The sequence below is a fragment of the Lutra lutra genome, chromosome 1 (assembly GCF_902655055.1).
Source record: "Lutra lutra chromosome 1, mLutLut1.2, whole genome shotgun sequence".
NCBI classification, from domain to species: Eukaryota; Metazoa; Chordata; class Mammalia; order Carnivora; family Mustelidae; genus Lutra; species Lutra lutra.
This window is the reverse complement of record NC_062278.1, coordinates 151,784,876-151,797,336: the sequence shown is the minus strand read 5'-3', so window position 1 is coordinate 151,797,336 and position 12,461 is coordinate 151,784,876. Positions and strand designations below refer to the sequence as shown.

General features: G+C 46.9%; 1 protein-coding gene across 1 annotated transcript in view; it reads right to left on the bottom strand.

The window, feature by feature from the left end:
- Positions 1–12,461, bottom strand: part of LOC125102764 (transcription initiation factor TFIID subunit 4-like) — a 94,068-nt gene that overhangs the window by 20,530 nt on the left and 61,077 nt on the right. Inside the window, exon 2 of the mRNA XM_047734285.1 lies at positions 8,541–9,404. Coding sequence (XP_047590241.1) covers positions 8,541–9,404 — 864 coding nt within the window. The remainder of the gene's footprint in view (positions 1–8,540; positions 9,405–12,461) is intronic.

Sequence of the window (12,461 nt, the reverse complement as noted above, 5' to 3'; positions counted from 1 at the left end):
GATGAAGAATCCATGCTCAGGGGGAAATGAAACAAAACATAAATATATACCACTAGGAAACAGGCAACTAGGAGAATATTGGCCACACGTAAAATGTCATGTACCAGAAAATCTTCAAGGTATATGAATTTGAAAAGACTTAGATGGGAGTAAGTAAAGAATTAAAATAGCAGAGGTAGTTTCCTATCAGGATAAACCGACAGTGACACTCCAGAGTCATCCAGTGAAATGTGGATTCCTAGAACTTGGAGATAAGAAGTTGTTTTATGACAATATTAGCCAATAGGAATGAGTATACCATAATCAGAAAGTCATATAGGATACTCATTCCCTTGAGAATAATACTGTAGATCTTGAGAATAAATAGGGTCTCGCAGGGTTTGGATAGATGGTCACTTCATAATGGGTTGTGGAAGAGAAGTTAAGGAAAGTCAGGACATATTCTCAAGGTTTTTTGTTTTTGTTTTTTAAAAGATTTTACTTATTTATTTGAGAGAGAGACAGTAAGAGAGAGCATGAGACGGGAGAAGGTCAGAGGGAGAAGCAGACTCTCGATAGAGCAGGGAGCCTGATGCGGGACTCGATCCCAGAACTCTGGGATCATGACCTGAGCTGAAGGTAGACACTTAACAACTGAGCCACCCAGGCACCCTCTCAAGGTCTTTTAACACTGATATAAAAAACAGAAATTACTACATTCTCCACCTCCAACAAGACAATGAAATGTTAATCAGTGAGTGTATTCTGGGTCAGATGGTTCTTTGGTAAGAGTCAGAGGATGGATCATTTGACAAATAATTATTGAGCAACTACTTTGTTCTAGACATTGTGCCAAGATTATACCTAGGAATAAAACTACCTTGTGAATCGAAAGAGGGAAGGCAGAAAATAAACAGCAATGAGTACATGTTATGATGTGTTGATAAGAAAAAATAGAAGAGAGCAGGGGGAATTGGGTTGCCTAAGGGCCTTGCTGGGAAGGTGATGGGAAGGGCCATGTGGAGGAAGAGAATTTGGGGTGAAGGGAACAGTGTGCAATGCTGAGGTGAGAGTGTCTTTGGGTGTTAAGGGAATAGCAAAGAGATCATTATGCCTGTGGAGTGAAGGGAGTGAGTTGGAGAGAAGAGGGAAATGAGGCTGGGAGGTGGGGGTGCAGACCGTGTAGGTCTTATGGACAACTGGAAAGATATTTGCTTATTTTCTGGGGGATATGGGGAGCTATTGGAGGGTTTTGAGAGAGGAGGACCATGAAATGAGCCACATTTTACAAGGATTTTGGCTCCTGTGTTGACAATGGACTCTGGGGGAAGGGAGAGGATGAGAGGGGAGCAAGCAAGGTTTGGGGACGCTCTTGCAGGGCTCCAGGGGAAATGGATGGAGCAGGTTGAAAGCAATGAAGGTGGTGAGAAGTAGATTCTGAATTGTATCTGAAAGGTAGAACCAACAGAGTCCCCGATAGGTTGGGAACAAAGAGAGAAGTTTAAAATGATTATGATGTTTTTGGCCTAGAGCAACTGAAATCTAAAAGACTGGGAGAGTAGAACTACTTGGGGCAAGGCCAGCAGCTCAAGTTGGCTCATCAAAGGGTTGAGATGACTGCTAGACATCCAGACAGAAGTGCCAATTAGGCAGTTTGTTTACACGAGTCTCGAGTTCAGGAGGGAGAGTCCGGGCTGGAAGTGTAAAGTTGGAAGTTATCCACGTATAGATGGTGTTTAAAGCATCAGGACTAACACCAGCTATTAAAGAAGGTTTTGATATAAATCTATTTTTTTCTTACTTCCCACGAGCAGCTGGTCGGCATTATAAACACAAGGCTACACAGCTTGATCCTAGGGTTCCTTTCCCACCCCAATCCTAACCTCCCCATTCTTCCTTTCTTCCAAGACTGGTTGATTCTCCTTTTCTTCACAGGACAAAAGCAACGTGTTGAATCAATCATAGGGGGCTAGAAGCCTGGATTGATTCTGATTTTGCCAATAGTGTGTGACTTTGGGTAAATTAATTTCTCTGAGGCTCCAATTTTCTCATTTATAAATTGCAGATGTTAATGGCTATCACACAGACTTGCTGCAGGGATTCAATGAAGTGATGTCAGTTCTAGTACAGTGCTTGGTGCATATATGTGCTCAGTAAATGTCAGATTAAAACCCCTCGATAAGGGGCACCTGGGTGGTGTAGTCAGTTGGTAAACTGACTCTTGGTTTTGGCTCAGGTTGTGATCTCAGGGTCCCGGGGTCCAGCCCTATGTCAGGCTCTGCACTCGGCATGGAGTCCGCTTGGGATTCTCCTTCCCGACTCCCTCTACCTCTCTCTCAAATGAATAAACAAACCTTAATAAAAACAAACAAACAAACCCTGGGATAAGACATTCAGTGACAATGTGGGTGTGGATATAACAGGATTGGATTTTTGTTCTTGTTCTGACAGGTTCAAGTTCTTTTCTTGGAGGATGTGTGCGGGGGAGGTGGTTATAAATGAGGAGCCCATGATCATTTGGGGGTGCTCTCAGTTCAGTTAACCTGATGCTTTATTTATGACTCCCTAGATATTTATTAAATGAATAGAAAACATTTTCCCTTTTTTTTGGTCACATAGTAACCATGAAATAGTTACTAGAAATACTGATTTTTTTTAAAAGATTTTATTTATTTATGTGACAGACAGAGATCACAAGTAGGCAGAGGCAGGAAGAGAGAGAGGAGGGGAAGCAGGCTCCCTGCTGAGCAGAGAGCCCAATGTGGGGCTCGATCTCAGGACACTGGGATCATGACCTGAGCCGAAGGCAAACACTTAACCAACTGAGTCACCCACGTACCCAAGAAATACTGATTTTTTACAAAAAGATTTTATTTATTTATTTGGGAGAGAGCATGAGAGCACAAGCCAGGGGGAGGGGCAGAGGGAAAGGGAGAAGCAGACTTCCCGCTGAGCAGGGAGCCCCACTTGGGGCTCCATCCCAGGACCCCGGGATTGTGACCCGAACTGAAGGCAGACGCTCAACCAACTGAGCTACCCTGGCACCCCAGAAATACTGATTTTAATTAACCTTCAGTTTTGTGACCGTATGTTACACTCTACCCATTGAATTTGCAGGGGCCTGCTTATATGATGTGGGGTTTTAGTATGTTCCCGAAGTATTACTTGTAGCAGTAGTGGAGGTGCAAGTGGAGGTTGTGGGTGAGCCCTGCCATCTGGCCCTGAGTGCCGTCTGGGTTTCCTCAAACTGGCACACAGGCCACAGTCTGGCTCTTCCCTGAAATCCCAGCAGTGCCAGCTACTGTCTTTCTTGCTTCTGGGCCCTTTTCTGCTGCTGCCCTTTGCCCCTTACATGATTGGTTCCTGTTCCTCTTCTGCGTCACTTCCCTAGACAGATCCTCCCTGACCAACTGGTCTATTATAAATCCTCCTATGATTCTATTTCCAGTGCCCGCATGCTTTTCTTCTCAGCATGTGTCACAACTAATTGAAGGTGCATATAGAGCATATTATCAGACTCTTCTACTGGGGTGAAAGGTTCACAGGGCCAAGACTGTATCAGTTTTGTTCACTATCACTCTAACCTATCCAGTACCCAGTGCACATACAAGTGAGCATGTAAACACACACCCATTGTTGATAAATGACTTATTTACATACTTTTAACAATTTCCTCTATATTTCACTCATTCTGGGTCAATTGATTGAGCATCTACTATGAGTCAAGCCCTATTGTTGCTGCTTAGAATGCAGCAACGAATAAAGCAAGCAAAAATCTCTGCCCGGAAGCTGCTTTTCTGCTGGTGAATCTGAGTGTTTTATATATGTCTCCGTGATACCTTCTCAGTTCACTATTTTGCTCAGTGCCCACTTGGCCAATGGGAGCTAGGAACTGGTGGATAAATGCTCCCTTCTTCCGTCCTGCATCCTTTTTTTCAAAGATTCATTTATTTATTTTAGAGAGAGCACAGGGGGAGGGGCATAAGAAGAGGGAGCGATAACACCAAGCTGACTCCATGATGAGCACAGAGCCTGGTGCAGGGCTCGTTCTCACAACCCTGAGATCATGACCTGAGCCAAAACCAAAAGTCAGATACTTAACCAAGTGCACCCCCCAGGTGCCCCCACGTCTTGCATTCTATGCAATTCCTCAGAGGTGCCGGGAGGACTGAGCCCTACTTGCTCATGGAGGAGACCACCTAGATTAAGCACCCTTGGATGGGTTTTCTCTCCCTGCCTGTTTCATCTTTCTGGTCCTGATTTCTTTTCCTACCCCTGTTCCATGCAATCACTTCCCAAAAGAAACTACCTGCTCTTGAGTCCTCCTTTAACACTGCTTTTGAGGAGAACCCAAGCCAACAAAGCTAACGTTTTAATTCTTTTGTCAGGTCATTTTCTGCATGTCCATCTTGGGTCCCTAGTTGTATTTTGGGTTTCTAAAGGGCAGGAATTACATATATATATATATATATATATTTTTCCCCCATAGCTACTTATTCAGGGCCTGGCAAATATCAGTGAACATATGCTGATTTTTATTTGATTTGACAGAAGGAAAGAATACAGTGCCTATCTGTGCCCTAAGGGAAGCTCAAGTCACTTCTGGTGTAGAGACCTATGCCCGATGCTGGGTAAGGCTGGGACCTGCCAGGCAATTAGTACTTTCTCTTCTGTATACCCATCTAGCTGCCCTCTTAGGTCGCTGCACCCTTGACTTCCAGAAGCAGCAGGTCACCAGCTGCTGAAGTAGCTCAGGGCACACAGCTGGAGGCTCACTCAAGGGGTCCTGCCTGCCACCTGCTCCTACCAAGCTGGGGATGGCAGAGGGAAACCAGCCCCTCCTCCTCCAGGATGGGATGCATGCGTCTGTCATCTGGTGCTGGAAACAGGATGTCAGGACCCTGTGCCCACAGGGCCACAGTCAGGGAGTCAAAATGAATGAATGGATGACTTCAAAATTTGGCACCAATCTTGACTGCACCTCATGGATATAGAGAGTGACAGGCAGCTGGTAAAGGTGCAAAGAGCATTGGACGTATTTGGCAGACAAGAGTTGTAGTTATGGGTCTACCACTAATTGGATGCTCCTTTGGTCATGTACCACTTTTCTGCCCGCAGTTTCCTGAAAATGAGAAGGTTGGACTAGATGATGTCAAAGATCCCCCAGCTCTAGGATTCTTAAATTACAGAATTGGAAGGAACCTGATCTGTCAGTTATACATCAAATAGTCAAATAGTTTATTATTATTATTATTATTTTATTTTTATCTATTTATATTATTTACTTTATTTTATTATTATTATTATTATTTTTTAGTTAAAAAAACATGTTGCTAACAGCCCCATGTCTACTCTAAACCCACAAGGAGATAGCACCAGCACATTTGCTCTTACACATTCCCACTTAGCCCTGCCTACCTACATACTAATCTGGCATACACTCAATCACTTCTTTTGTAGTTGAAAAATTTTAAAAGATTTTATTTTTAAGTAATTTCCACACCCAGTGTGGGGCTCGAACTCACAACCCCGAGATCAAGAGTCGCATTTTCTAGCAACCAAGGCAGCCAGGAGTCTTTGTAATTGAAATTTCTGTTGAGATAATTGTAGATTCACATTTAACCACAGGAAATAATACACTTTGCCCAGTTTCCTCAATGATCACATTTTGAAAACCTTGATAAGTTATTACAACTAGAATATTAACATTGATACAATCCACCTCTTATTCAGATTTCCCCAGTCTTACTTGCACTTATTTCAGTGTATGTCAGTTCTATATAAATTTGATCACTTGCTCTAAGACCACAAGTTCTAAAAGCAGATGCACCTTGCCTTCCTCCCATCCAACCACATCCCCTGCTTGGTTTCTCAAAAGTATTTTTATTTGGAAATAATTTCAAAAGTACAGACATGTTTCAGTACATCTTGTACCCAGATTCACTGATTGTTAATATTTTGCCCATTTATTTTATTGTTTTTCCTATCAATATGTTTTTTTCTGAGTCCCTTGAAGTTGTACACATCATGCCTGCACAATACTTTAGTGTGTATTTCTAAGAATGGGGATATTCTTCTACATGACCATGGTCCAAGTTATCAACAGCAGTGAATTTAACATTGAGCCAATCATTTACTATCAGGATTCCAACTTTGTCCGCTGAAATATTCTTTCCAGCATTTTCCCTCCTCCAGTACAGGATTCAGATTAGGACAAGGTATCCCATTAAGTTTTCATGACTTTTTAGCAGCCTTTAATTTGGAACATTTAACCTTCTTCTGTCCTTTTTTTTCCTTTTTCTTTTTTTCTAATGTACATATGGTAATGTTTATTTATTTATTTTTATTGTGTTAGTCACCATACAGTACATCATTAGTTTTTGATGTAGTGTTCCATGATTCATTGTTTGCTTATAACACCCAGTGCTCCATGCCACTCGTGCCATCCTAAATACCCATCACCAGGCTCACCCATTCCTCTATCCCCTCCCTTCTAAAACCCTCAGTTTGTTTCCTGGAATCCACAGTCTCTCATGCTTCATCTCCCCCTCTGATTCACCCCAATTCACTTTTCCTTTTCTTCTCCTAATGTCCTCTATGCTATTCCTTATGTTCCACATGTAAGTGAAACCATATGGTAATTGACTTTCTCTGCTTGACTTATTTCACTTAGCATAATCTCCTTTAGTCCTGTTCATGTTGATGCAGAAGTTGGGTATTCATCTTTTCTGATGGCTGAGTAATATTCCATTGTGTATATGGAGCACATCTTTATCCATTCGTCTATTGAAGGACATACCAGCTCTTTCCAGTTTGGCTATTGTGGATATTGCTGCTATGAACATTGGGGTGCATATGGCCCTTCTTTTCACTACATCTGTATCTTTGGGGTGATCACCACTGTGATACCACTGTATCACCGGTAGTGCAATTGCTGGGTCATAGGGTAGCTCTATTTTTAATTTTTAAAAAAGATTTTATTTATTTGACAGAGAGAGACACAGCGAGAAAGGGACTACAAGCAGGGGGAGCATGAGAGGGAGAAGCAGGCTTCTGGCCAAGCAGGGAGCCCAGTGCGGGGCTCAATCCCAGGACCCTGGGATCATGACCTGAGCAGAAGGCAGACCCTTAATGACTGGGCCACCTAGGTGCTGCTATTTTTAATTTTTTGAGGAACCTCCACACTGCTTTCCAAAGTGGTTGCTCCAATTTGCATTCCCCCCAACAGTCTAAGGAGGTTCCCCTTTCTCCACGACTTCTCCAATATTAGTTGTTTCTTGCCTTGTCAATTTTTGCATTCTAATAGGTATAAGATGGTATCTCAATGTGGTTTTGATTTGAATTTCCCTGATGGCTACTGATAATGAACACTTTTTCATGTGTCTGTTAGTCATTTGCATGTCTTCTTTAGAGAAGTGTCTGCCAGTTTTTTGACCCAATTGTTTTTTGGGTGTTGAGTTTGAGATTCCTTACAGATCTTGGATATCAACCCTTTGTCTGTAGTGTCATTTGCATATCTTCTCCCATTCTGGGGGATACCTCTTTGTTTTTTTGACTGTTTCCTTTGCTGTGCAGAAGCTTCCTATCTTGATGAAGTCCCAAAGTTCATTTTCGCTTTTGTTTCCCTTGCCTTTGGAGACATGTCTTGAAAGCCCAGTGTGGGACTTGAACTCACTACCCTGGGATCAAGACCTGAGCTGAAACCAAAAGTCAGACACTTCATTAACTGAGCCACCGGACTCCCCTCTTTTGTCTTTTATGACGTTGACACATTTGAAGAATACAGCCTCTGCCCCTTTTTACTAGATGTTCCTCATTTGGGGTTTTTCTGAGGTTTCATCATCGTCAGATTCAGGTTACGCAGTTTCCCCGGAATACTGCGTAGATGAAGATGAAGCGTTCTGAGGACATGGTACCCGTCTACTCTCATTCATGATGTTAATTTTGACCACCTGGTCAAGGTGTTGTCTGCCGGCTCCTTTATAAATATTTCCCCCTTGCTATTAATGAGCCTAAACCATCAATGGAGAGACACATTAAGCGAAGCAAATATCTGCTCTTCAATTAAATCCGCTCTAGTGTTAGCATCCGGGGATGATTCTTGCCTGAATGAATCTTCACGGTACACTTCAAGTCCTCTTCCAGTATTTGAAACCAGGTTTTCTATGGCTCAGCTTTCTTACGTCTTTGGTTTTGGTTAGAGTCCTCTCCGTGCCTTCCCAACATCCTCTACGACCTTTGGGCAGAGAATGGGCCAAAGTAGTACACTCAGCAGCCCTAAGTGGAAATGAGCTAACTGGGCTGTTCCGAGTTAAACTGTCCATTGGTGATTTGCATAATATAATGGCCTGTGAGCACTTACTTCCTGGATCCTTTTCTGATTCCGCTCCCCCCCACCCAACCCTCGGCATTCCCCGACCTAGAGGTCGGTGGCATTTTGTTCAGACTGTCCATTGACATACCCCTCCTCCACCGCCATTCCCCAGCACCCGGCGGTGTCCTTCCCCTGCTTGAGCCTCAGGTTTGCTTCCTAGGAGACCGCCCAACCTGCAGGAACGCACCTGGACTTCCACTGCTTTAGTGGCAAACAGCGTACGTGCTCCCCGTAGACTGAACCTAGACGGACGCCGAGAAGCGCTAGAAGTAAATAAGCGCTCGGGAAGCGGTGTGATAGGTTCCCCCACCCAGGTATTCGAATCGACCTGTACTTTCCCAAGCCCCGTGGCACAGGTGAAAGCGAGGGGCGGGACCAGGACCGCGGCTGCAGGGCAGAGGGGCGCGGCTCCCGGAGCAACCCGCGCGCTCCGCGGGGCGTGCATCCTGGAGGGCCGCCCGCAGGTGGCGGCGCAGGCCGGCGGGCGGGCGGGGCGGTGGAAGGGGAGGGCTCGGCGCGCGTCGGGCGGTGACGGCAGCGCGGAGGGGAGGTGCGAGCCGCCCGCCCGCGGGAGAGCCATGGCGAGAGGCCGCGCAGCGGCGCCCGCATCAGTGCCCGCGTCTTCAGCAGCGCCCCCGCCCGCCGCCCCGGGGCCCACCCCGCCGCCGTGCCCGCGCGCCTCGAGCCCGTGACGCCCGCGCGCCCCGAGCGAGGCGCCCCCGGAGAGGGGCTGCGCGCGGGAGGGAGCGCGGGGCAGCCCGAGCACCTCGACGACCCCCGCGTCCCGGAACCGCGGACCCCGAGCCTCCGAGCGCCAAGTCGGCGGCGAGCAGCAGGAGGAGGGGGCGCCGAAGCCGAACCCAGCCGCGTGCACCCCGGTGCCGCCCGGCCGGCAGCTGCGGAGGGAACCGGAGCCGCCGGGCGGCCGGGGCCGGGCAGAGGACAACGAAGAGGAGGCGGCCGGCAGAACCGAGCGTCCGGAGAGCCCTGCGCGGGAGGCCCCCGGGACCGCGCCTGCGACGGGGCCGCGCTCTGTGCGCCTCTCGCGGGTAAGACCCGGGGCCGCGCATCGGGCCCGGGGGGTGGATGGGGAGGGATACCAGTGTTCGTGGAGTCTGGGCGCGTGATGCGGTGGTGGCGGCGGCGGGAGAGGCCGGGCTCCGGGACCCTGAGGCAGTACCCTTCCTGCATTGGCCGCACCTGAGGGAGACCCTCGCGGGGCCCCAAAAGGTGCCCGTAGCCATGGTATCGGTCACACCGCGTGGCCCGGATTCCGGGTTTCGGCACTCGGAGATGACAGTGAGGCGACCTTCAGAGAGCCCCGATCTGAGCCAGGCCAGAGAGTGAGTAGCACCCCGGTTCCCACTCACCCGCAAAACTAACGTAAATTACATCATCTGAGTGTGTCTGGGACCGAACCGGTGGCTTTTAGGAACCTTCCTTTCAGTTCTGAGAGTTAACAAGTTTACTTTTGTCACTTTTTGACATGGGTTTTTTAAATCCTTTTCGAATCTTCAAGGTCAGCCTCTTGCAGGTGAAAACAAATGTGATGAAGTGTGGTTTCTTCTTTTGTTAAGTTGTGTTTAGGGAAGCCCAGCTGCTCCCGGGCTGGCGTTCCTGGTGCATGAGAGCCTTTGAAGCCTCTGTGCTTCAAGCCCTTCCCTGCACTTGCTCAGAAACCGAAATCAGCCATCACTTTGAGCGCCTCCGAAGTTTAAGTGGTTTGGCCTCCGATTGCTTTTTTTAAGCAGTTTTCTGATTTTCTTCCCCAGAACTTAATGGCTTCAAACAAATACGTAACTGTTGTCTGCCAGTGTGTAGGCTGATGGGTACCCTTTCCTGGAGCATCTTTTGTTTATCTGTGGCAGGGATAAACAAGGGATATCAGACAGGGGGACAAGCTAGGAACAGGGTCCTTTTCAGTTTGCAACTGCAAGAGCAGCAGAGAGGTGGTTGGCCAGATTGAGCAATGCTCAGTCCTGAGTGGTCTGCACTGGGGAGGGTCAATGCCCCCCTCCCCCTGCGGCAGACAGGACGTTTGCCTGGCAGTTTCAGAGTTGGACCTGGAGTGACAGATGGCACCTTCCTCTTTTTCCTGGTTTGGAAAGATCACACTTGTGTGCCCTTTGATCTCTGACCCTAGTTTTATCACAGAGGTGCCCTGACAAACATAGGCCACCTGGAGAGCCGAGCAGGGCTGGGGGTTGCTGAGCTGGGTTAGAAAGCCCAGCAGGTTTGGCAAGAGTTGGGTCTCAGCTTGACCCCAGCATGAGCCTGTTCCTGTTCAACTCCCCAGGGGCCTGTGAGATTTGGTTTCCCATCCCCAGCTCTTCCTGGAGGGTGTCCCTACCCTGGCTGTGTTGCTGATGTTCTTTCTGAAAGGACACAGGCTTTTTAAAAAGATTTATTTATTAGAGAGTGCTTGTGTGGGAGCATGGGCCAGCCTGGTGGAGGGAGCAGTGGGAGGAGGAAGGAGAATTCCCAAGCAGACTACGAAGTGAGTACTGAGCCTGATTGGGGTGGGGGTGGGGAGGGTGGGTTTGGTCCCAGGACCCAAGACCATGACCTGAGCCCAAATCAAGAATCTGCTGTTCAACACACTGAGCCATCCAGGTGCCCCAGGACGCAGGCCTTTGGGTAGAAGGATTCAAATTCCAGCTCTTGTCTCTTTTGTGACCTTGGGCCCTTATTTAACCCCTGTGACCAGGCTTTCCCTTCTCTGGGATTGCCTGCATCCCCGGAACAAACAAAACTCATGGAATTATTACAAGGATTAAAGAGTGTTTTAAATGAAAGTGTTCATAAAAGTTTGACTAAATGATGTGAGAGGGTTTTCAGGTCTCATTCCAACATGACTAGGTGTGTCACTTGGTGACCTTTTTCAGCCCTAACAGATAAAGCAGATATTATAATACTAATTATCTTTCTTACAATTTTGCTGTGAAGGTCAAACCAGATCACGTAAAAGGGTGTTGAGGGACACCTGGGGGAGTTGAGTCCATTAAGCGTCCGACTCTTGATTTCAGCTTAGGTCATGATCTCAGGGTTGTGAATTTGAGCCCCAGGTCAGGTTCTGTGCTGGGCTGGAGCCTGCTTAAGATTCTCCCTCTGCCCCCTTCCTCCAAAAGGGGCTTTGAAAATAAATGAGCAGTACTTGCGTTGAAAGGAGTTCCTCAACTTTGTTTCCAAACTAACAGTGCCTTACCATTTGCCATCTGATGTGGATTTCCTTCTGGTCATTGCTTCTTAAGCCCTAGCCTCTGACCTGGCACACAGTAGGTCTCTAATTGTTAGATGACTCTTGAGTTGACCATCTCATATAGGTTCTTAGATTTTATTTTTCAGTCTCAAGAGAGTGTCTTTTGTCTAGAGACACAATGTTGAATAGGCCTTCTGGTTCCTCCCCCCGTTTTTGGAAACAAATACTACCCATTCTGACTTGCTCCCTTATTAGGTGTGTCCAAATGGAGGCCACCTGCAGTGTTGAAAAATTCAGCGTTTTAGTGAAGAGACAGTAACTAATAGCATATGCGTAAATCTGGATGCCTCCAAGCTACATATAATGCCAGTGATGAGCAGCTGCTTAAAGAAATGCTTTGACGTGTGTTTTATGGAGGGACGTGTGGCTTTATGATTCATTGAGAAGCTCATTTAATTATGTGTTTGTTAGGAGTGCACCTGAGGTGGAAGAGGATGGCACACAGGTGGAAGGCTAGCTCTTAACAACCTTGTTTGGCTTCTGGTCCTGCATTCGGGAAGAGCTGCTCCCAGCCTCACCTGGTTAATGGGAGGAGGGCTGTAAATCTCTTCGAAGACTAACATCGCAGTGACTTCTAGGAGCCACTTACAGCCAGGTCTCAAGCTATGAAATGGATCATGTTGATACTTCTTAAACCTGCCCCATAATCTTCAGGGCAAAGGAACCCTGGAAAGGGGGATTTCGGGGCATAGCCTGAGGTTTCTGGCACTTTTCAGGGAATTTTTCAATGTGCATTCACCGATTCCTTTGATGGAGAATAGGATGCAGGATTCATCTGTTTTAATATAAAAATGCTTTAAGTTATTGTCTTAATTCAAAAAGCACCCAAGGAAGATGCACCTTATTTTC